The 26,698-nt window shown below is 45.9% G+C and overlaps 1 protein-coding gene across 1 annotated transcript in view; it reads right to left on the bottom strand.

Annotated features, from left to right (window-relative positions):
* PC (pyruvate carboxylase) overlaps positions 1 to 26,698 on the bottom strand; it is a 939,549-nt gene that overhangs the window by 678,526 nt on the left and 234,325 nt on the right. The window contains exon 3 of the mRNA XM_077450039.1: positions 25,745 to 25,880. Within this exon, the coding sequence (XP_077306165.1) occupies positions 25,745 to 25,880 (136 nt within the window). The remainder of the gene's footprint in view (positions 1 to 25,744; positions 25,881 to 26,698) is intronic.

The following is a 26,698-nucleotide window of genomic DNA, read 5'->3' as shown; positions in this document are numbered from 1 at the left end:
AGCAGGACTAGTGGACTATTAGAATGAAATAAAAAGGATATCCACTCCAGGGATAAGACTCACATTCTACCACTTTACAAAAGTCTGGTTCGGTCACATTCTGAGTATGCTTTCCAGTTCTGGTAACTAGTCCTCATAAGGGATGTGCTGGAACTTGACAGAGTCCAGAGAAGTGCAACAAAAATAAGGGGACTAAATGACCTCAGTTATGAGGGACAATTACAAACATTAAACGTATTCTCATTGGAGAAGAGATGCTTAAGAGGAGATATGATCAGTTTGCAAAGATCTAAATATTGTTGCTAGCATAGGGCGAAAATGATTCAGTCTCAGAAGATAGACCAATAGGTGGGTCTCAAACTGGTAGCAAGTACTCATCTTTGATGTCCATGGAGGCTAAAAAGTACCAACCTGTTGGATTCCATGCAAAATTTTTATACTCAAGAAGACATTTAAGACTTTTAGATCAAAGGTTGGCCAGATCCCCCCTTTTGATTTGGAAACTGTAAAAAAATTGGAGTAAAAATCCAGAATCAAATTCACCATTGGAACTATGGTGATAATCCCTTGATTCAAAAGATCTGTACTACCTGCACATAGGTCTGTTAGTCTGTGTGGAACGCAAAGTAGGGAGAGGGCAAAGAAAAACACTAGCTTACGGCCCATGAAAACCATCTAACTGCCACCTAACTGAGAACACCAGGTAAAAAAAAGTGGGTACTCCAAACCAGCAGTTGAGAACAGCTGAGGTTCAAATGGCCGGAGGTGAATAGATCACTGTATTTGGTAGCAAGAACTAACCAAGCTGGAACTGTGCATATCCTATGAACTGGAGCAATGAAAGGAAGATGCTACCTGAAGCTGAAAGAAACAAAGCACTGAATTTCAACACTCCACTAATGACATAGCACTTACTTGCTCAGCATATTAATGCTTTCCATGGAGACCAATGGAAAACAGGTGTAATATTGAAACACAATGATTCTAAAAAATGTAGCTGCTTCCAATGTTTGGTCTATGTGGCCTACTCATAATTGAGTCTTTAGAGACTAGTATACCAGATTTTGTTTCATGGCTGTGGACCTGGAAAGCACTCTGCTGCAAACACAAAACATGGATCTAGAAAGCACCACATGCAGAGCCCAGTGTCTGAAATTCTAAGTAAAAAAAAAGGACGTCCACTGTGCCAAATCCTGAAATATATATAAAAACAAACATATGTGGGAATAAACCCTAACAAATGATGGACTTTAATGGCACATATATCAGATATAATATAAAAAAATATATTATTTTATTACAAAATATATATATATATATATATATATATATATATATATATATATATATATATATATACATATACATATACATATTATCATTAAAAAAAGGGCCTCCCAGCCCTTTAAAGGGTTTCTAATGCGGCGAGATTTATGGTCATTTAACAGCGGTCACTTGATCGGAAAGCTACTTGTGATCAGGAGCTTTCCGTTTGGTGGTGGTATCAGATTGCTTTTTTTTTTTTTTTTTTTTGCCAAGTCCAAACTCTTCTGTAGGTGTCACTATAACAAATTGTCTTGGCCCTGAATGAATGGGAAAGAGACACAAGTCCTTTGACAGGTACAGTGGCTCCCTTATATTTATTACATAGGTGTACTTAATTGTTTGCCTGGAATTCGATTTTTAAATCCAGCAAGAATTCCCTTCTTATGCATAAATAAGAAACAGTACCGTGCAAAGGTTTTACCCAGGTGTGAAAAAATTGCTTTCAAAAATAAATATTTTAATCTGATAATTTTTTTCACTTTACAAAATGCAAAGTGAGAGAACAGAAGAAGAATCTAAATCAAATCAATATTTGGTGCGACTACCCTGTAGCTTCAAACCAGCATCAATTCCTCTAGGCCAGTGATGGCGAACGCGTGGCACGCGTGCCGCTGCCGGCACGCCGAGCCGTCTCTGAGGGCACGCAGTGACAACACTGTTAAATCGTCCGCTCCCGCGAACTACAAGTCCCACAGTCCTCTGGGATAGCTGTGATGCGAGTGGGCATGGCGCATGCTCCGAGCGCTGAAGCCACGCCCCCATTCTAGAACATCTGACGCGCACCTGTTGACGTGCCTGCGTGGGAAATCGCCTGACACACGGAGGACAGCAGAGCGAGCGGAGCCTCACCCTACCCCACACTGACTTCAACAACAAAAAAGTGAGTTTTACAACCAATTGCCGACCGGGCCATAGCCAAAGGATGGCTACAGCACGGTCGGCTTATTCTGGGAGAGCGTCCATGGACGCCCTCCCAGAATCTTGCTCCCGTGTGCCCTACAGTGTGAGGGGGGAGGGGAAGAGGGAGAGAGATGCAATTCTATGCCCATACTATTCAATATTCTTTCAATACTCTGCAATACTCCACAGTACCCTGCCCATACTCTGCAATACTCTGCAGTACCGTGCCCATAATATGCAATACTCTGCATTACTCTGCCCATACTCTGCAATACTCCACATTACCCTGCCCATACTCTGCAATACTCTGCAGTACCGTGCCCATAATATGCAATACTCTGCATTACTCTGCCCATACTCTGCAATACTGCACAGTACCCTGCCCATACTCTGCAATACTCTGCAGTACCGTGCCCATAATATGCAATACTCTGCATTACTCTGCCCATACTCTGCAATACTCCACAGTACCCTGCCCATACTCTGCAATACTCTGCAGTACCGTGCCCATAATATGCAATACTCTGCATTACTCTGCCCATACTCTGCAATACTCCACAGTACCCTGCCCATACTCTGCAATACTCTGCAGTACCGTGCCCATAATATGCAATACTCTGCATTACTCTGCCCATACTCTGCAATACTCCACAGTACCCTGCCCATACTCTGCAATACTCTGCAGTACCGTGCCCATAATATGCAATACTCTGCATTACTCTGCCCATACTCTGCAATACTCCACAGTACCCTGCCCATACTCTGCAATACTCTGCAGTACCGTGCCCATAATATGCAATACTCTGCATTACTCTGCCCATACTCTGCAATACTCCACAGTACCCTGCCCATACTCTGCAATACTCTGCAGTACCGTGCCCATAATATGCAATATTCTGCATTACTCTGCCCATACTCTGCAATACTCCACAGTACCCTGCCCATACTCTGCAATACTCTGCAGTACCGTGCCCATAATATGCAATACTCTGCATTACTCTGCCCATACTCTGCAATACTCCACAGTACCCTGCCCATACTCTGCAATACTCTGCAGTACCGTGCCCATAATATGCAATACTCTGCATTACTCTGCCCATACTCTGCAATACTCCACAGTACCCTGCCCATACTCTGCAATACTCTGCAGTACCGTGCCCATAATATGCAATACTCTGCATTACTCTGCCCATACTCTGCAATACTCCACAGTACCCTGCCCATACTCTGCAATACTCTGCAGTACCCTGCCCATAATATGCAATACTCTGCAGTACCCTGCCCATAATATGCAATACTCTGCAGTACCCTGCCCATACTCTGCGATACTCTGCAGTACCTTGCCCATACTATGCAACTCTGCTACTCTACAATTTTTTTTTTCATTCCAGCCCTTTGTATCTACAGCAGCTTTCAGACCCAGCAGAGCGGTGTCAGTGGTTTCATAGGACATTGGCCGATGCGTATCTGTCTACAAAACTGTGAGTTGCTCTTCTACAATTCTGTGTTTTATTATGTACCTTTTTTGTGAAATGGTGCAATAATATTTTTGGTATAGGTAGGTAGGGATAGATTTGTATTAGGTGCTTCATCCGTCTTTATTTTATAAATTTTGTGTTTTTTGTAGACTTGAACACCCATAAATGAGTAAATTAAACACCCATAAATGAGAAAGCAAAATTAAAAACAGATAGTGGAAGATCATTCCAAGAGGCCTGGACACAGTCATTTGGAGTGATTGAACGCAATGGGAAAGCGTTATGTGTTCTGTGTAGTGAAAGTGTTGTATCTCGCACATCAAGTGTCAGACGTCATTTTGATACCAACCATAAAAGTGTTGCGGAACTTGGTGAAGCTGAAAGAAAAGAGTTTCTTGATGGGAAATTAAGGAAATACCAATGCCAGTATCGTAGTTTTTGCAACTATCTTTCTAAAACAAATTATCTGGCAACTGCCAGCTTTGAAATTTCACTGTGCATTGCAAAACATGGGAAGCCCCTCTCTGATGGCGATTTTATCAAAACGGCCATGTTGGCTGTGAGCAATTCCCTTTTTCATGATTTCCCAAACAAGGACAAAATTAAACAAAGAATCTCTGAAATGCCACTTAGCAGAAATACTGTTAAAGATAGAGTCCTGCGTATGGCAACTGATGTTAGTCAGCAGCTCACCACTGACTTACAAAAGGCAGCCTGTTACTCCATGTGCTTGGATGAAAGCACAGATATAAATAATCATGCAAGGCTAGCAGTAATTTTGCGTTATGCTGTTGGTGACACCATGAGAGAAGAGCTCATGAAACTGGTGTCTTTGCCTGGAAGAACACAAGGGATAGATATCTACAATGCTGTAATGGAGGCTTTTTTGTCACAAGACATAAGGCCAGAAAAAGTGGTTTCAGTTACTAGTGATGGGGCACCTTCCATGGTGGGGGTAACATCTGGGTTCATACAGTTTTTTGTTAAAGAAGCAAAGCATCCAGTCATTCAGTTTCATTGTATTATACATCAAGAAGCTCTTTGTGCCAAGGAAAGCAGCAAAAAATTAGACGATATTCTCAAGGATGTCACAAAAATGGTGAATTACATCATGGCTCGTGCTCTTAATTGTCGACAGTTTCAAGCACTTCTTGATGAGGTACAGGCACAGTATAATACTTTACTTATGTACAATAATGTACGGTGGCTAAGCAGAGGACAGGTCTTGGAGAGATTTGTAGCCTGCTTGGATGAAATTAGGCTGTTTATGAATGAAAAGGGGCAGGAATATCCACAGCTCACTGATATGACCTGGCTTACCAACCTCATGTTTTTTACTGATTTTACAATACACTTCAACGTACTGAACAAAAAAATGCAAGGTTTAGGGAAAACAGCAGAAAGGATGTTTTCTGATATCAGAACATTTGAGAGAAAACTGCAGGTTTTTTAAAGAGACCTTGAAAGTGGGCAGCTGAAATATTTTCAAAATCTAAAAATGCATTTGGAAAATTCTAAAACATTTACAGACAATCCAAACCATCATGAAATCTACAAGGAATTTTCTAGCATTATAGCAGTTGCAAAGGAGAATTTTAGTAAAAGATTTTTACAGTTCCGTAAGATGGAGACAACCCTAAGTTTTCTTACATCTCCAGATAAAGCCAAATGTGAAGAACTTGATCTTTCCTGCTTACACTGGTTAGATTTAGAAAATCTTGAAATGGAGCTACTGGAATTTCAAGAAAGCTCTATCTGGAAAAATAAATTCTATGACCTACGTGCAACACTTGAGAAGATGGAGTGTGAAGGGATAACAGAGGGCAGCACAGTTGCTAGTTCGGAAAATGAAATCCTTAAAGTGTGGAATTCTCTGCCAAATAATTTTAAGTCCATGAAAACACTTGGGGTTGCTTTTCTATCTTTGTTTGGGTCATCCTATGCTTGTGAGCAGCTATTTTCAGCATTAAATTATATCAAATGTGATGCCAGAAATAGACTAACAGATGAACTGAGTGCTGTATGTGTTGCTCTCAAACTAACGGAGTATGAGCCAAGGTTTGACAAGTTATCAGCATGCATACAACAGCAAAAATCACATTAATTGTGCCCAGACAAGGCGTCTTTAAAAAAAATACATGCAGGTGTACAGTTGGTTTTTTTTGTTGTGTTTTTTCAATAAAAACTAAATGTTTAATGAAAAGCTCTGTTATTGTGTTTTTCTTTTTAAACAAAAGCTGTTAATTAGTTTGGACAACTGTACGAATTGTTTTTTCCAAACTAAAACCTTGTTATTCAGGTTTAATTGCAGTGTTGGCACTTTGAAAAAAATACGTCGTTTTGGTTTGCAGTTTGGGCACTCGGGCTCAAAAAGGTTCGCCATCACTGCTCTAGGCACACTAGAAGAGTTCCTTCAAACACTGTGTGCAAGTGTACCTAGAAGAATTGATGCTTTCCATTTTGTTAGTTGATAATATTTTTAACACTTCTATTAAGGAAAGAATTCTTAATTTAAAGCATTTTTTCACACTTGCCAAAAACGTTTGCACAGTACTGTATACACCCAGTATGTAGCTTTTATTAGTATTATTATAACACAGGATTTATATAGCGTCAACAGTTTGCACAGTGCTTTACAATATAAAGTGAGACCGTATATTTACAATACAGTAGGAATAGGTGGGTGTTGCTCATGGGGCGGGGTGGGGGAGGTGCTACAAAAGATCATAGCTGCAAGGGTTTATTTGATGACGGTGGCTGAAGTACAGTTTTAAAGGGGGAGGTGGGATAGGCTTCCCTGAATAAATGAGTTTTTAAGGACTGCTTAACCCCTTCCCGCCGAGAGTACGCAGATGTGCATTCTCGGCTTCCGGGGGTTATACCGGGATGATGCCCGCACCTGCAGGCATCATCCAGGTACCGTTTTTTCCAGCGGGCGATTGGCTATCCAGCCATAACAACCGAAGCGGCTAAAAGCTGCTCGGCTGTTATGCCAGAGGAGCGAGAGGGGACGTACCCCCCTCCCGCTGCCTCCCACCGCTGCTCCCGCTCAATCGGGAACACAGATTCACGATGCGATGCCTCCGGCTGCTGGGGAGGAACTGGAATGAAGCCGTAATCGGCTTCATTCCAGTATCCTAATAGTAAACACGGAAGCGACGTCATGACGTCACTTCCCATTTACTGGGCTGCCAATGGCGCCAGTTTTAAAAAAATATACGGTATTTAGAATCACCGTTTTCGGCGATCTGAATACATTGAAGTGTAAAGGAGGGATCGGGGGTCTTTTAGACCCTCGATCCCTCCATAAAGAGTACGTGTCACCACCTATTACTGTCACAAGGGATGTTTACATTCCTTGTGACTAGTGATGGACGAACTTCCGACGGGACGTTTCGCGAACGCGAAACGCGAACGGACACAAACGTTCGCGAAAACGACCGTTCGCCGCGGGCTCCATTGACTTCAATGGGAGGCGAATTTCGCAAACCTTTAGGTCGAATTTGCGGCCACGGGGTAATTATTAGGGGGTAGCACGTAGTCCCACCACCTGGACAATAGCATAATACATGTATGAGGTGAATTTGGGATCGATAACTACAAGCATTTTTTTTTTATTTGGGAAATTGTTCTGACAATTCAGGACTATGGAGCTAATGAAGGCAATGGAGGAGAGGGAAGGTCAGGGACCAGGGTAGGCAAACAAGAGGGTGCAGGAGATACAGAGCACTGACAGCAGCACCGTAATACAGAGCACTGACATCAGCACCGTGACATACAGCGCTGACAGCAGCTCCGTGACATACAGCGCTGACAGCAGCTCCGTGACATACAGCGCTGACAGCAGCTCCGTGACATACAGCGCTGACAGCAGCTCCGTGACATACAGCGCTGACAGCAGCTCCGTGACATACAGCGCTGACAGCAGCACCGTGACATACAGCGCTGACAGCAGCTCCGTGACATACAGCGCTGACAGCAGCTCCGTGACATACAGCGCTGACAGCAGCTCCGTGACATACAGCACTGACAGCAGCTCCGTGACATACAGCGCTGACAGCAGCTCCGTGACATACAGCGCTGACAGCAGCACCGTGACATACAGCGCTGACAGCAGCTCCGTGACATACAGCGCTGACAGCAGCTCCGTGACATACAGCGCTGACAGCAGCTCCGTGACATACAGCGCTGACAGCAGCTCCGTGACATACAGCGCTGACAGCAGCTCCGTGACATACAGCGCTGACAGCAGCTCCGTGACATACAGCGCTGACAGCAGCTCCGTGACATACAGCGCTGACAGCAGCTCCGTGACATACAGCGCTGACAGCAGCTCCGTGACATACAGCGCTGACAGCAGCTCCGTGACATACAGCGCTGACAGCAGCTCCGTGACATACAGCGCTGACAGCAGCTCCGTGACATACAGCGCTGACAGCAGCACCGTGACATACAGCGCTGACAGCAGCTCCGTGACATACAGCGCTGACAGCAGCTCCGTGACATACAGCGCTGACAGCAGCTCCGTGACATACAGCACTGACAGCAGCTCCGTGACATACAGCGCTGACAGCAGCTCCGTGACATACAGCGCTGACAGCAGCACCGTGACATACAGCGCTGACAGCAGCTCCGTGACATACAGCGCTGACAGCAGCTCCGTGACATACAGCGCTGACAGCAGCTCCGTGACATACAGCGCTGACAGCAGCTCCGTGACATACAGCGCTGACAGCAGCTCCGTGACATACAGCGCTGACAGCAGCTCCGTGACATACAGCGCTGACAGCAGCTCCGTGACATACAGCGCTGACAGCAGCTCCGTGACATACAGCGCTGACAGCAGCTCCGTGACATACAGCGCTGACAGCAGCTCCGTGACATACAGCGCTGACAGCAGCACCGTGACATACAGCGCTGACAGCAGCTCCGTGACATACAGCGCTGACAGCAGCTCCGTGACATACAGCGCTGACAGCAGCTCCGTGACATACAGCACTGACAGCAGCTCCGTGACATACAGCGCTGACAGCAGCTCCGTGACATACAGCGCTGACAGCAGCTCCGTGACATACAGCACTGACAGCAGCTCCGTGACATACAGCGCTGACAGCAGCTCCGTGACATACAGCGCTGACAGCAGCTCCGTGACATACAGCGCTGACAGCAGCTCCGTGACATACAGCGCTGACAGCAGCTCCGTGACATACAGCGCTGACAGCAGCTCCGTGACATACAGCGCTGACAGCAGCTCCGTGACATACAGCGCTGACAGCAGCTCCGTGACATACAGCGCTGACAGCAGCTCCGTGACATACAGCGCTGACAGCAGCTCCGTGACATACAGCGCTGACAGCAGCACCGTGACATACAGCGCTGACAGCAGCTCCGTGACATACAGCGCTGACAGCAGCTCCGTGACATACAGCGCTGACAGCAGCTCCGTGACATACAGCACTGACAGCAGCTCCGTGACATACAGCGCTGACAGCAGCTCCGTGACATACAGCGCTGACAGCAGCACCGTGACATACAGCGCTGACAGCAGCTCCGTGACATACAGCGCTGACAGCAGCTCCGTGACATACAGCGCTGACAGCAGCTCCGTGACATACAGCGCTGACAGCAGCTCCGTGACATACAGCGCTGACAGCAGCTCCGTGACATACAGCGCTGACAGCAGCTCCGTGACATACAGCGCTGACAGCAGCTCCGTGACATACAGCGCTGACAGCAGCTCCGTGACATACAGCGCTGACAGCAGCTCCGTGACATACAGCGCTGACAGCAGCTCCGTGACATACAGCGCTGACAGCAGCACCGTAAGCAGCCCCAGGAGGAAGTCAGCACAGCACAGGGATGGTGTGATCCCCTCATAATAAGAACCCCCAGGAGGAAGTCAGCACAGCACAGGGATGGTGGGAGCCCCTCATAATAAGAACACCCAGGAGGAAGTCAGCACAGCACAGGGATGGTGGGAACCCCTCATAATAAGCAGCCCCAGTAGAAATATGACACCGCTCAACCTCTTCAAAGAGGAGGGTAGGGGCATATAGTACGGTGTGCTTTTTTGGGTCAGGGAAGTGAGCCAAATGAATTAAGAAGGTCTGTGTGCTTGATTCCAAAAATTGTTTATAGACATATACATGGTCTACTGATCACATGTGTTGAATTCCTCCGAGATCCATGCCTCATTCATTTTTAGAAATGTGAGGTAGTTAACACTGTGGTGAGCTAGGCGAGTACGCTTATCGGTCACAATCCCCCCTGCTGCGCTGAACGTCCTTTCGGACAGGACACTGGATGAGGGGCAAGCCAACAGTTCGATTGCAAATTGGGCAAGCTCTGGCCAGAGGTCAAGCCTGCCCACCCAGTAGTCTAGGGGTTCATCACTCCTCAGAGCGTCCACATCGGCCGTTAACCCAATGTAGTCGGACACCTGACGGTCTAGGCGTTCCCTGATGCTGGATCCGGATGACACCTGTCGATGGGTCGGCTGAAAGAATGACCTCATATCCGAAGTCACCAACACATCTTCAAACCGGCCTCTTCTTGCAGGCGCTGTTGGATTGGTACCCGCAAATCCTTCTCTGGGAGTGGGAATTGCTCCTCTGCCAGCGCACGCAAAAGCAGAATGCAGCATTTCTCGAAGCAAGGCCTGGAAGTGCTGCATTCTGACAGCCCTCTGCGACGGCGGTAACATTTCCGCCATTTTGTGTTTGTACCGGGGGTCTAAGTACGTTGCCACCCAGTACTGGTCCTTGACCCTCATGCTTTTTATACGGGGGTCCCTATTAAAACACTGGAGCATGAAGGCCCCCATTTGCACTAAAGTGGAAGCGGTGTGGTGGCCTGGCTCCTGCTCATCATCCAGGATAATGTCGTCCTCTTCATTCTCCTCTCCCCATCCTCGCACAACAGGGATCCCAGAAAGGTTTAAAGCATGCTCTTCTTGCTCCTGCTCATCCGCCCCGGCACCATCCTCCTCTGACTCCTCATCAGACTCCTGTTGTTGACTTGTCTCAGATAGAGTAGCCCCCCCTGGGAATTCATCCAGCATTGCGACTTCCTCATCTTCCCGCTCCTGCTCCTCCACAGCCTGATCAATGACACGACGCAATGCACGCTCCAGAAAGAAGGCATAAGGTACCATGTCACTGATGGCGCCATGGCTGCGACTGACCAGTTTGGTGATCTCCTCAAATGGCCGCAGAAGTCTGCATGTGTCGCGCATGAGCAGCCACTGGCGCGGTGAAAAAAAACCCAGCTCCCCAGAACCGTTTCTTTCGCAGAGTTCATACAGGTAGACGTTAACTGCACGTTTCTGCTGGAGCAGCCTATCAAGCATATAGAAGGTTGAGTTCCATCGCGTCGGGCAATCGCAAATAAGACGTCTGACCGGCAGATGGTGTCGCCGCTGAATGTCAGCAAGGCGAGCCATGGCCGTGTAAGATCTTCTGAAATGGGCCGAGATTTTCCTTGCCTGCCGCAAGATGTCCTGGACCCCAGGGTATTTGACAAGGAATCGCTGCACGACCAAGTTTAAGACGTGTGCCATGCACGGCACGTGCGTGATTTTGCCCTGTTTCAATGCGCTAAGCAGATTGGCACCGTTGTCACACACCACTTTACCAACTGTCAAATTGAGCGGTGTTAGCCACTCATCTGCCTGTGAACGCAAAGCTGAAAGGAGTGCCGGGCCAGTGTGGCTCTTTGCTTCCAGGCACAACAGACGCAGCACGGCATGGCAACGTCTCACCTGGCATGTGGAATAGGTTCTGGGGAGCTTGGGCGGTGCAGTGGAAGAGACGCTAGCAGCGGAAAAGGAGGAGGCAGCTGAGGAGGAGAGGGAGGAGGATGGAGTAGGAGGAGGAGAAGAAGAGTCAGGCCTGCATGCAATCCGTGGCGGTAAAACCAAATCTACACGGGTGCCACGGGTTACATGCTTGACGGCCGTCAGAAGGTTCACCCAGTGGGCAGTAAAACTGATATACCTTCCCTGCCCGTGTTTGCTAGACCACGTGTCTGTGGTCAGATGTATCTTGGCACCGACACTGTGTGCCAGAGATACATTCACTTGCCGCTGAACATGGCCATATAGCTCTGGGATGCCCTTCTCTGAGAAATACTTCCTTCCTGGGACCTTCCATTGTGGTGTTCCAATGGCCACAAATTTGCGAAAGGCCTCCGAGTCCACCAGTTTATATGGCAGTAGTTGGCGGGCTATGAGTTCTGACAAGCCAGCCGCCAACCGTTGGGCAAGAGGGTTATCCGGCGTCATCATTTTTTTACGCTCAAACATTAGGCCCACGGAAGCCTGCCTTTTTGCAGAAAAATGTGAGCTTGGCGTGATGGAAGGTGGAGTGGAGGACAATTGTGAGGAGAGAGGAGAAGGAGAAGTAGAAGACGAGGCTGGACGGTGAGAGCCTGCAGTGTGGCTTTGTGTGTTCCGTTGCTCCCACTGGGCTCGGTGATGGCTGCTCATGTGCCTTCTTAAGGCGGTCGTCCCTAGGTGAGTATTGGGCTTACCGCGACTAACGCGTTGACTGCAAAGATTGCAGATGGCAACGCTATTGTCAGCAGCGGACACGTTAAAAAAAGCCCACACTGCGGAGCCATGTGCCGGTGTCCTGGGAGCGCCAGATGTGACCGTACATGGTCGATGACTCGCTCCTGATACATTTGCAGTCTGCTTTGTCCCTGCTGTGCAATGTAAGTCATTGCTGCTTCTCCTCCCTATCTGCTGGTCCATATCTCCCTCTGAACTCCCCTCCTCTTCCTCTCTTGTGGGCACCCACGTGACATCACTAGACACGTCATCATCAACGTCACCTTCCCCACCGCTATAAGTAGAGTAGGCAGCAACACCGGGGACCAACCTCCTCCTTGGGCTGATCTGGGTACTGGCGTCAGACTGCTGAGTAGCGCTTGTTGCTACCTCCTCTTCCTGATCCAATACCAAGAGTGGCTGCGCATCAGAAATGTCCTCTTGATATGGATCGGAAAATAATTCCAGTGACTCAAGCGGAAGGTATGTGGTGGTGGTGGTGGTGGTCGTGTTGTTGGTGGTAGTGTCTTTGGGGGTGCACATAGCAGAGAGTGAAGAAGAGGGTGCAGATCGAGAGGATGAGGAGGGTGCAGAAGAGTAAGGCTGAGCGAGCCACTCAACCAAGTCTGGTGCATCCTTTAAAGTAATTGAACGCACCTTCTGCAACTTCCCACTTTGGCTCAAGCCTGTTGCTCCTGCCCTACCCCTACCACCCCTGCGGAAGGGCCTGCCTCTTCCTCTGCATGTCATTTTTTAAATGACCCTGTGACAAAACTCTTAGTCCCTATACCGCTGAAGGACTGCTGCAGTATAGGTGAGCGGTCAGCAGTGGTGCACGTCAACCCTATCTATTGTGGACCTATAGCGGTCCTTACAGAACAGCAGACTGTACCGCACTCAAGCCTATGTACCGTAGCACCCTATACCAAGTTACCAGTCCTTATAAGAACTTTTGTGGACCAAGCAGGTTGTGTATTAGTGTTTAGCAGACTGTACGTCAGTCCCTATACCGCTGAAGGACTGCTGCAGTATAGGGCAGCGGTCAGCAGTGGTGCACGTCAACCCTATCTATTGTGGACCGATAGCGGTCCTTACAGAACAGCAGACTGTACCGCACTCAAGCCTATGTACCGTAGCACCCTATACCAAGTTACCAGTCCTTATAAGAACTTTTGTGGACCAAGCAGGTTGTGTATTAGTGTTTAGCAGACTGTACGTCAGTCCCTATACCGCTGAAGGACTGCTGCAGTATAGGGCAGCGGTCAGCAGTGGTGCACGTCAACCCTATCTATTGTGGACCGATAGCGGTCCTTACAGAACAGCAGACTGTACCGCACTCAAGCCTATGTACCGTAGCACCCTATACCAAGTTACCAGTCCTTATAAGAACTTTTGTGGAACAAGCAGGTTGTGTGTTAGTGATTAGCAGACTGTACGTCAGTCCCTATACCAATGAAGGACTGCTGCAGTATAGGGCAGCGGTCAGCAGTAGTGCACGGCAACCCTATGTATTGTGGACCGATAGCGGTCCTTACAGAACAGCAGACTGTACTGCACTCAGGCCTATGTACCGTAGCACCCTATACCAAGTTACCAGTCCTTATAAGAACTTTTGTGGACCAAGCAGGTTGTGTGTTAGTGTTTAGCAGACTGTGCGTCAGTCCCTATACCGCTGAAGGACTGCTGCAGTATAGGGCAGCGGTCAGCAGTAGTGCACGGCAACCCTATGTATTGTGGACCGATAGCGGTCCTTACAGAACAGCAGACTGTAACGCACTCAGGCCTATGTACCGTAGCACCCTATACCAAGTTACCAGTCCTTATAAGAACTTTTGTGGACCAAGCAGGTTGTGTGTTAGTGATTAGCAGACTGTACGTCAGTCCCTATACCAATGAAGGACTGCTGCAGTATAGGGCAGCGGTCAGCAGTAGTGCACGGCAACCCTATGTATTGTGGACCGATAGCGGTCCTTACAGAACAGCAGACTGTAACGCACTCAGGCCTATGTACCGTAGCACCCTATACCAAGTTACCAGTCCTTATAAAAACTTTTGTGGACCAAGCAGGTTGTGTGTTAGTGTTTAGCAGACTGTGCGTCAGTCCCTATACCGCTGAAGGACTGCTGCAGTATAGGGCAGCGGTCAGCAGTGGTGCACGTCAACCCTATCTATTGTGGACCGATAGCGGTCCTTACAGAACAGCAGACTGTACCGCACTCAAGCCTATGTACCGTAGCACCCTATACCAAGTTACCAGTCCTTATAAGAACTTTTGTGGACCAAGCAGGTTGTGTATTAGTGTTTAGCAGACTGTACGTCAGTCCCTATACCGCTGAAGGACTGCTGCAGTATAGGGCAGCGGTCAGCAGTGGTGCACGTCAACCCTATCTATTGTGGACCGATAGCGGTCCTTACAGAACAGCAGACTGTACCGCACTCAAGCCTATGTACCGTAGCACCCTATACCAAGTTACCAGTCCTTATAAGAACTTTTGTGGAACAAGCAGGTTGTGTGTTAGTGATTAGCAGACTGTACGTCAGTCCCTATACCAATGAAGGACTGCTGCAGTATAGGGCAGCGGTCAGCAGTAGTGCACGGCAACCCTATGTATTGTGGACCGATAGCGGTCCTTACAGAACAGCAGACTGTAACGCACTCAGGCCTATGTACCGTAGCACCCTATACCAAGTTACCAGTCCTTATAAGAACTTTTGTGGACCAAGCAGGTTGTGTGTTAGTGATTAGCAGACTGTACGTCAGTCCCTATACCAATGAAGGACTGCTGCAGTATAGGGCAGCGGTCAGCAGTAGTGCACGGCAACCCTATGTATTGTGGACCGATAGCGGTCCTTACAGAACAGCAGACTGTACTGCACTCAGGCCTATGTACCGTAGCACCCTATACCAAGTTACCAGTCCTTATAAAAACTTTTGTGGACCAAGCAGGTTGTGTGTTAGTGTTTAGCAGACTGTGCGTCAGTCCCTATACCGCTGAAGGACTGCTGCAGTATAGGGCAGCGGTCAGCAGTAGTGCACGGCAACCCTATGTATTGTGGACCGATAGCGGTCCTTACAGAACAGCAGACTGTAACGCACTCAGGCCTATGTACCGTAGCACCCTATACCAAGTTACCAGTCCTTATAAGAACTTTTGTGGACCAAGCAGGTTGTGTGTTAGTGATTAGCAGACTGTACGTCAGTCCCTATACCAATGAAGGACTGCTGCAGTATAGGGCAGCGGTCAGCAGTAGTGCACGGCAACCCTATGTATTGTGGACCGATAGCGGTCCTTACAGAACAGCAGACTGTACCGCACCCAAGCCTATGTACCGTAGCACCCTAGACAGACCAAGTTACCAGTCCTGATAAAGAGCTTTGTGGAACAAGTGAGTTGTGAATGATTAGCAGACTGCAGCAGAAGGGCAGCAGTCAAGTATAATATTCTTTCTATATTTGGAAGAAAGAATATTATACGTGTACAAGCCTATTACCGTACCACTGATACCAGTCCTGAAAAGAACCTTTGTGGAACTAATAGTAACAGCAAGTCTTTAAAATTATCCTCACTGCCTGACACACTGCTTCCTGCCTGTCCCTATACAAATTGGCAAAAAAGAGTAGGCTGGAACGATTAGCTGGAACAGCTCTTTTGTGGACCTGATAGTAACAGCTAATGATGATGATGATGATGATGATGAAGAAAGACTAATCTGGCTGAGCTGTCCCTAAAATAGCAGCATACAGCGCTCTGTCCCTTTATCTAAACTGACAAAAGAAACTCAGGCTGCTGACCTAACACCTATACCAGTCCTGAAAAGAACTTTTGTGTACCAAATAGCTAGCGTTTTCTCTGTCCCTACTCCACACAGGATCCTTTCCCTACAGTGACAGAAGAAAGAATGTAAAATGGCCACCGGATCGGGTGTATTTATAGGTTAGGGGGAATGTCCAAGTGTCCATGAGCTGTCATGTCTCAATTGGTTGTCCTGTAACACATGATAAACGTGTCACGAAAGGTTAAAGTTCTTGTATACATTAAACACGTAAGTCCGCCGGGGCGAACGACGGAAAAAGGCGTTCGAACCCGCGGACGGCGAAAGTCGGAAATTCGCCGCGAAACGACCGCCGGGCGAACCGTTCGGCCATCACTACTTGTGACAACAATAAAAGTGATCAAATTATTATTTTTTTTAAAACAATTTATTCATTTTCAAATAAAGCTCGCGAAGCAAAGAAAACACATACGGAAGTCACGCCCGCATATGTAAACGGTGTTCAAATCACACATGTGAGGTATCGCCACGATCGTCACAGCGAGAGCAATAATTCTAGCACTAGACCTCCTCTGCAACGCTAACCATAAAAAAAATGTAAGCGTCGCCTATTGAGATTTTTAGGTACCGTACTTTGTCGTCAATCCACGAGTGCGCGCAATTATAAAGTGTGACATGTTTGGTATCTCTTTACTCAGCATAACATTATCTTTCACCTTATGCAAAAAAATGGGGCTAATTTTACGGTTTCGTTTTTTTTTAATTCATGAAAGTGTCCCTTTTCCCAAAAAGTTGCGTTTAAAACACTGCTGCGCAAATACCGCGTTACATAAAATATTGCAACAATCGCTGTTTTATTCTCTAGAGTCTCTGCTAAAAAAATATATATAATGTTTGGGGGTTCCAAGTAATTTTCTAGCAAAAAATATGGATTTTAACTTGTAAACACCGTATGCCAAAAATAGGCTTAGTCATGAAAGGGTTAAAGGTGGACAGGGTAGGATCTAACTGGACATACTGGAGTATGTAAATACACACACCCCGGCATCTCACCCAAAGCCTTGCTTTGGACACACTGCTCACACCACAAATAGCTCTGGCTGCTTAAACATATTGGTCATGGGAACATCTATACTCAGGGTTAGTTCCTTCAGGTGAACTGACACTGTATGGTAGGGCAATGTACTGGTCATTCAAAGGGGCGTTCCGGCCGTTTTAAAAAAAAAAGTCAGCAGCTACAAACACTGTAGCTGCTGACTTTTAATAAGGACACTTACCTGCCCAGCAAGCCCGCAATGTTGGCTGGCCCCGAGGCCGATCCATCCATCGGATCGGCTGCCGGCGCTGCCATCCTAACTAAGGGAAACAAGCAATGGAGCCTTGCGGCTTCACTGCCTGCATCCTACTGCGCATGCGCGAGCTGCGCAATGCTTTGTGAATGGCCCCGTTGTTTCCTGGGACACACATTTCCCAGAAGACAACGGGCCGCTCACCGAGGAGGAAGAATTGAAGAAACAGCGCCACGGAATAGGAAGAGGCAGATTAGGAAGACTACCTAGCAACAGGGGTTTCTGGTGAGTAAATTATTTTTTTTATATATTATTAAGAATATTAATATATATATATATATATATATATATATATATATATATATATTTTTTTTTTTTTTTTTACGGTGGCCCTCTACTTTAAATAACATAAAGAAAGTGGGCAGATGGCATGGGGAGCAAGACGAGACACCACAAGGGAGACAGGAAATAAAAAGGTTTTAAGCAAAGAATAAGAAGCTAACATGGCTAAAATATTAGCTAGAGTGGAAATCTAGCCCTTGATGGTGCTAATGGACAAGTGTTGGTCCACATCCAACTACAGAAGGGTAAGAAACCTATCCCTTGCACAAATGATGATAAATTTTTCAGGATGTGGACTTCTGAACCTTAAGCATTGTAAGAATAAATTCTAGGATACCTCTATTCTTCAATGTCTAGGAAACAACCACCACGTCCTTAAAGTCAGCGACCAAGAAGGATGGCAATTCAATCTTTATAAATGCAGGAATGCAAATCCAGACAGTCTGGTAGGGCCCACAGAGCAGCATGCAGTCTTACCACAGCAGCATACATTGCTCTCCCAGGCAAACTCAGGGCTATTAAAACCACTGGAATACCTTCTACTTCAATACTGCATAGCAGATGAGGAAAAAGCTGCCCAGGAGGAAAGGTACTGAAGAGAGCATACTGATCCCATGGAGTCAACAGTGTGCCTACTGCCTCCAGCAGTAGACTGAGGGGCTTGGACACAAACCTGTCCAGTATATAGTTGAATCTGGATGCTCTAAGTTTCATATTCAAATTACCACACCTGCAACACAGGTCCTGAAACACATCTGTGTTCAAAGACTAACCATCTGAGTTGAAACAATGTGATATGAGAAAGTCTGCCCGACAGTTTATGCACCTCTTTTGCCTCTGTTATGCTGCGTACACACGAGCGGACTTTTCAACATCCAAAGTCCGAAGGACTGAGTCCGTCAGACTATCCGATCGTGTGTGGGCTGCAACGGACTTTTGACTCGCCAAAGTCCGAAGGACTTTAGAATATGGAACATGCTTCAAATTTTTCCGAAGGAACTCCGCCGGACCCGGTCCCCTTCGAAAAATCCGCTCGTGTGTATGCTACTCCGACGGACTAAAACCGACGCTAGGGCAGCTATTGGCTACTGGCTATGAACTTCCTTATTCGAGCCGAGTCGTACGTCATCACGTTTGAATCCGTCGGAGTTTAGTGTGATCGTGTGTGGCCAAGTCCGCTCAGCCGAAAAGTCTGTCAGAACTCCGTCGGAATTCCAGCAGAACTCCGACGGAACTCCTTCGGAAGTCTGTCGGACATAAGTCCTCTCGTGTGTACGGGGCTTTAGACTTCATGATTCTGGTGGGTGACAGACAAAATGACCGTGTCTGATTAGATCTGATACAGATAGCTCTCAAAAAGTGTGGTTTAATGCTGGATAGACAACCAGGTCACTCAAACATCCAAGAAGTTGTTTGACAATTCATATTTGTTTAATGACCAAGCCCCATGCACCGACAGAGTAACTGGGACTCCACCTCAGCCCAACAGGCTGGCATCCATCATCAGGACATTACAGGACAAGGGACTTGGCCAATGTCAGGGGCTGATACTAAAGCCAACGAAACAGACATTTGGTGTTAGACAAATTGGGTAGAGACAAGTGTGACTTGTCCTTCAACGCCAGAATGATTTGCATAGGGTTCTACAATGGAAATGGGCAGACCCAGCTGTACACAGGACTCTCACTCAGAAGCAGAGAGTTGGATGGTGCCTTGGCTAGAGCACATGAACCTGAGACTGAAGAATCTGATATTTTCTACTAGGAAATTAAGACATGGGTCCTATTGGTGTCCAGACCAGTCACAGGTACTTCAAGTGATAAGTCTGTGTCATTAAAAATTTCTGCAGGTTCAGGATTCAACCAAACTGCTGCAAGGTTTAGAAAGTCATGGAGACATTGTGTTCCAGAGGCCTTGATGATTGTTCCCACAGAAGGAGCTAGTCTAGGTAGCCTATTACCCGATATCCCCAGGATCGCAGGATTGCTGGGACCAAGGATTAACCCTTGGTGGACACCTAAGGGTACAGAGGAATGGGCAAATGAAAGAAACATGTATGTGTAAATGTGATTTCTGATATCCACTGAGTCCAGAAAATTCCCCCTGAAGGATAGAAACAATGATCGACCTTGTGGATTCCATATGAAACTTTTGCAATTAAACATTTAGAGCCTTGAGAACCAAGATGGGATGGATGCACCCTGTGGGACTGGGACCATAAAGAGGTTGGAAAGGAACCCTTAATAGCATTCTGCAGAGGGACAGGATCTTGGCCAATGAGTCTGCAGGGGCCCTGGTGAAGGTCTGCAAGGTGTTATAAGGACAAAGGGAGATAGGAAGCTAGAAAGAGATGAAGGAGCAGGTAACAAAACTCAAGCTTGTAGCCTTGAGATACCATCTCCCACAACCAGAGAATAGGAATGCAACATTTCCAAAGTTTCTGCAAAAGCAGATATCGCCCCATTCACCATAATGCCGTTTCTTGGCAGAGTTGGTTGAATTTGAGTGCCAGACATTGAAGGTGGGAGAAGTGTAGCAACAGCCAAAAAAACAATTTTTAAGCTTTTTGGATAGCATAGGAATGGGTTAACACCCCTGTAATGTATGTTTTGCTGTCTGTAACCCTGTTCAGAACATTTCACCTCACTTTCTGTCCCAATGACAATTGGATTTTGAAAATTTTGGGTTGTTGTGGAAACTAGGATTGGTGATAAAGCATCAGTGGAGACACTTTTTTCCCATAAATCTTACAGGAGTAAATTTCCCTTCCTAGGGGTAGATTTTGTCTTATTTCCTGTTGTGTCCCTCAGTTTGTAAGTAGGAGTCATTTGTAAGTCAGATGTTTGTAACTAGGGGACCTCCTGTAATGGGCAAGGTTTGCGTAATCAAAAATGTGTTGGTCTATGCCAACATGGGCCAGATCCTGTTTAAGAAACATAGACAAAATAGCCATGGTTTGACAGAGCAAAATCACGACAAGAACTGGATGCAAAGTGGTAAGTAGATTATGTTGAATGAGAAAAACATGGTGCTGGTAAGAGCTTCCATCCTCTTGACTGTAGGTTACTTGAAAGAAAGACTCCTCCGCCAATATGGTGGTTGCCTTATTAAAGTGGAACTTGCGTTCATAAAAATGTTGTCCTTGTCTATAAAGCAGCACTTCCTGGTTTCTGGCCATCCCGTGATTGCTACATCATAGCTATCCAGGGGGGCAGTGTGTCACAAAGTCACAAGTTTTTGGTGCATGTGTGTACACATGGCTTATTTCCATTTATGAACCAGATCAAATTACTGGACTGTGTGTAGGGGTCAACTGTAACAGCATGACTATCCCCTGAGTCTTGTATCAGACATGTTGTGGTTTCAATGGCAGAAGACTAGGCTCAAAGAAAAAGGCAAGGTCTCAGCTACTAATAGAACTGGGATAGCTGATCAGTTGGCAGTAAAGCTCAAGACAAGTGGATCAAGTAGCTAAAGATGATTAATCATCACTCCAGATCGGCGACAGGAACAGAATGATAATCAGTGTTTCACATTGCCCTGTAGCAGCAGGGAGATGATTTCTTAATGCTGGCTGGTGGGAAATAAGAGCATGGAGCGTGTGCATGCCCTACACTCCACTCAGTAGAATGACAGCAGAACAGTGTTTGGTGCCCAAGCAACTAGTAAACTAGAAGGAACTCCCAAGCATGGGTGTCCGCAGAACTTTTTTCAGGGGGGGGCATCATTTTAGGTTCACCCATGCACCACCCCTTTTTGACAATGTCATGATCACATTATCATGGTCAGAGACCGCAGACGTAGTCCAGTCCCTAGGATAAGTAATGGATAATGGCCAACAGGCCCTCTTACCAGACCCAGCGAAACTACAGCAGTGATCCCTCCGGCTGGATGATCGCTTACTCTGGGTTCCCCGAGGGCGACTCTGGTCAGTAGTCTAACATGTCTGTACTCTGGTAGTGGCTCAGTTTTTCTCTCTGGTATTGCGGGGCAGCGTGGCTCCCTCTGGTGGCGCTGGGCAGCGTTTCTCTCTCTGGTGGCACTAGGCAGCGTGTCTCTCTTTCTGGTGGCACTGGGCAGCGTGTCTCTCTCTCTCTCTGGTGGCGCTGGGCAGAGTGGCTCTATGTCTGGCTTCCACCCAGCACCTTCCTCATTCTTTGTCCTGTAGCGCTTTCCCCCTCAGCTTTTTTCCAGGCTGCAGTCTCTCACTCTCTCTCTTGATTGAGCTGTGGCCTCCTCCCTGTGAAAAATGGGGCCGCCAATCTTTGGGACTACATGTCCCATGATGCTCTCCTCTCCTAGTCTCCTTTGATTGGCCCTCAGTTATGGCATATAGGGAAGGAACGGAGCGGGCAGGAAGCTGGGCAGGGAACCTGGTGAAAGCCGCCGTCTCTTGTCCCTGACAGGAGAAATGGGGCGAGTGGGGGAAACCTTTGATAGCCCGCAGCTTGCCTTGCTCCCGTCACAGCAACGCTGAGTTCTCTGCTGGACTGAGCAGGGAAAAGAGCCCGAAGTCATACTACACTGATAGGGGGCTTGACAGCACCTTAATGGTATTACCCCACTGGCGGGTGGCACCCGGGTGCGGCCTGCCCGCACGCTGATAGCAATGCAACTGTGCTGAATTTAAGATCTGATCCCTGATTCCAGGGGAGGGCACTTGACCCCCCTTGCCCCTACCTGCGGACGCCCATGCTCCCAAGACCCCAGTCAGAACAGAGCAGCCCAAGCCTTTAGGAACTGGCAAGCCCAAGACAATGGATTGCTTTAGCCCTGGAAAGTGCATCACAGTGAACAAACTAGACATAAATCTGGAAAGGACTCAAGCAAAGCTCTATGGAATGCTCTACCAATCAACATCCGCCTGGAAGTAAATCACCTGGCTTTTAGGAAAAAACTCAAGACCTTCCTCTTTTAGCAGATGATGAAAGCTCGCCACAGTGCCTAGAGGTGATTCAGTTTGCATTGTGCGCTATACAAGTATTTCATTCATTCAAAGCCAAACAACCAAAGCTGGGAAAAACAACACAAGATAGCTGCAAGCCAAGTTGGGGAAAGCAATGGCATATGTGGTTTGTAGAATCTTTGAAGAAGGAAAGCAGCACCAAATAGTAAGTGGGAAAGTCTTTAATCAGAAAAGGTGAAAAAAGACATCCATTACTGGGGCAGGGGTGCCATGTGAACTCAGGGTGATTAGTTATGAGAATTGGGGGGGTTACCAATGTCTTTCCCCTCTCTGGTATGAAATGTCCGAGGTTCCCAATGATAATCAAAAAAATGGGAACTGGATGGGTCATATCCTGGGGTTAAGATGTCCTTGACAAGGATGAGGCCCCTTACAGGCGGAGGAGATGATGGGGGAGCAGTCATTTCCAGGAACAGTTACATGGCTATTCTATCTTATAATTTGGGAGAGCTGAACCGCCCCAGAAAAAATTACCTAAGCCGAGTGAGACAGACCTCTCTTGGTTGCCAGGAAAGAGGAGCAGTGCTTTAGGAGGCTGACCACTGTGTTTCCATGGTGACAGTATAATACAAAAGCATCTTTGTACACAGGTGAAATGCCTGTAAGATGCCTGTAAGCACTAAACTTGTGATACTAAATCAAGCCATAATGTTTTAAGATAAAACGTGCAGTGCTATGTAAAAAGTCAAAATTGATATGTAAACAAATAATTATAAACTGATCACCTAAGATCTATATACATTCAACAATATACACATAAATCACATATATGTGACCTAAAATAATAAATACAAGTGGTTAATAAGTGCCCAGAGCCAACAGGACATATTTCACCGACTCTTGTGTTCATAAATTGTCCATAAAAATTCCAAAAAGTAGTGCTAAAAGACATCCTCTTATAGGAATAAAATTAAAGCCCTACTGTCCATTTGTTGCCATAATATTAATTAGAACAATGGCCATCAACCCTGTCCACAGGGCCCACTAACAGGCCAGGTTTGCAAGATAACTGAAATGCATCACAGGTGATAACAATTGATGTATAGAATACCTCTGCGCCAACCAACCAAACAGGGAAAATGAAAAACTGCTGCAAACACTAGAGAGGAGCTTGACCTACTCCCTAAGCAATATGAATTTGAGGATTTTAGTGTTGTTGTTTACATTTAGTCACTATCCATATTTTTATTCTCTTTCTAGTATCCTTCTGTCTGCAACCCCCTTGTTCCTTTGCCTATTTCCCCCTTCATCCCTTACTTCCTTTTTCATCCTCTTTCCATTCCTTCCCTCTTTTCCCCTCCTTTTTTCTCCCCCCTTCTTCCCCCCCCCCTCCCCTCCCCCCTCCCCTACTCTCCTGTACATTGCGCAACACTAAAATCCTCAAATTCACATCACAGGTGATATCATGTGCTGCTCAGTGATTGCGGTATTCTAGTCTGCATCTCCCCCAAGGTAATACATAAAACCTGGCCTATTAGTGGGCCCTGAGCACAGGGTTGATGACCACTGGATTAGAAAAGACACCCTGCTGCCAGGAGTCACCTCAGTGCACAAACAGGACTCTTACGAGATTCACCACTATAAAGTAAATGGTCAAACTGAGCATGAAGGGTTAAGCAGTCCCGATCTCATTCACAATAGTACACAAACATCCTGGGAAATGGCCATGAACTCCCATCATAGAAGTAACTTAGAAAAGGAAGGAACAGCTTGCATAGGGTAATATAGTAAAAACCACAAACAGAACAAAGCGTGCATTCACATGGTATAAATGACAGAATAAAACCATATTGCATTACATGCATCTGATCATCAGGCAGTCTTGTCCCCCCCCCCCCGGCTTCCGACAAAAGCACTTGTAATGACATCACGCCTGTAAGCCCCTACTGATCGGTTTCATCATAGCAGACGTCATCAGGGGGAGTGGCCACCTGGGGGCACTTTATTATATTTGGACACTGTGTGATGATATATTCTGGCCATGTATTACAATGCATTATGTTATATTGTGAACACCACATAGTATTGCATGACCATGGTCTATATTATAATGGGATCTCTAGTGTATTGTTTGCAGTGACTAACCTTTGTTTGTAACTTAGTCTATCAAGGTATTTTTTCCCTATAGTGTCAGTCTTCATAGTAGGTCTTTCATAGTAGTCTTTCATAGTATATGGATTCGTTTGAGCCAAGCTAACCCCAAGTAAATGATTGAACTAATCTTATTTCTGGAGCTCTTCTTTAATAAATAACTTGATGAAACTATGTTTTATCCTATGTAACACTTTAACTTTAGGGTTAAAGAGATATCATCCATTACAAAAGTTAATGATACAAGTACTTTATTAAATGCATATATAATACGTTTCTAAAATGTAATAATGGATGCATTTCTGTGTGTGAAATATATGTGCTGTGAATATCACTTTATTATGAGCTGCAGTTGAGACAAGGCAAGCAACTGCCCTAGAATTAAATGCATATATACACAGTGCTGCTCACTACCCAAATCCTTCTCATGCACAAAAATATATATCAACATAACTTCATATATAACCAAGTGGCCATCCAAGTGGATGGACTGGTGTCTTTATTCAACCTTGCTAACTATGAAACTATGAAATCAACTTATGTAGACTAAAATAAAAAAAACTAGAAAAACTTAATGAAATAAATAAGAGCTCTTCCACTCTTCAGACTATAAATCATTAAATGTGTGCCTTCATATGGTCCCACACTCACAAAGTGCTGTTGACGCCAACAAATAAATGTTACAAGTCAGTTGCTTTTTTGGTATGCTATGAGGAAGGCTTAGGCCCAAATGCATTAGAATTTTTCTGCCAAAACTCTGCTATGCCTGGACACACTGGAAGTGGGATTTTTCTTTTTCCTGCTCCTAAATGCTGCTAAAAGCTTATGTGTGCATGGACACATAGACTAACATGCAGTGGAGTTTAGGGGCATCAAAACAAATGTCAGACGCACCAAGGCGCAGCTGTAAAAAAACATCCAGTATGCATGAGGCCTAAAAGGTAACTTTTTTTTAATAATATTCTAATAATAATAATAATAATATTCTAAACACATAATAGTGCAATTGAAAAAACCGTCTTAAAATTACCTCGATTGGCAACCATCACTTTCTTTATAGGTTTGTACTCCACACGTTGAGTGCTCTGGAAAGCTGCATTAAGCACAGATAGACGTTTAACACCCAGGAAGGGTAAACCTCCTTTCACAAAACGAAGCTGCAACATCTGAAAAGAAAATATATGATACAGTGGTCACATTCAGATTTTGCCTAGCAACACAAAAATCATTTTTATTTTATACAGTAGCACAGATCACAAATAATTACTTGATATGGATTATAAGAACAAAAACAAATACTGTTTGTCTGATGTAGACTGAGCCATTCACTACCCATATCAAGTCAACATTGTATACTCCAAACTCTACATTCATCAAATGAAATCTGTTTATCCCCAGGAAATCTTTTTGCCCAACACAACTGACAGATGTGTAAATAAAGTAACGACTTAGAGCTAGGGCTGCAACTAACGATTATTTTCATAATCAATTAGTTGGCTGATTATTGTTTCGATTAATCGGTTAATAACCTTAAAAAAAAGAAAGTGGGTCAAATTGACGTTCATTTTCTTTTTAATTTAATTACTTTTTATTGAAAAAAAATTTTTTTTTTTACATAAATAAAACATAGTTTTCCAAACATAGGAAAAATATATATATCACAACAAGAAATACAAATTCTTTCCTCAAAAATTTACCTAGCACCACAGGCATAGTCATACATGACACTCTAGTTGTCCCTGACCCGTCTACAAAACTACCCCCCCCCCCCCCCAAAACCCCATTCTACGAACATGTGCTGCTAGGTCCGGCCAGGCCTATTCTGGCTAGCCGGCAAGGGGATGGCAGGTCACTTCAGGAACAGAAGTAAGGAGCATCAGAGAAACTCCCAAGCCACACCAAGCCTAAGCCGAGTGAGTGCACCTTAAGTCTTATCCTCCACTATCTCATCCAGGGGGTAACCAATGTCTCTCAGCCATGGATT

The sequence above is a fragment of the Lithobates pipiens genome, unplaced genomic scaffold (genome assembly GCF_037356315.1).
Source record: "Lithobates pipiens isolate NorthernLeopardFrog02 unplaced genomic scaffold, aLitPip1_a1.2 Scaffold_10, whole genome shotgun sequence".
Taxonomy (NCBI): Eukaryota; Metazoa; Chordata; class Amphibia; order Anura; family Ranidae; genus Lithobates; species Lithobates pipiens.
The sequence above is the reverse complement of the archived record's forward strand: the minus strand, read 5'-3'. Positions and strand labels throughout refer to the sequence as shown.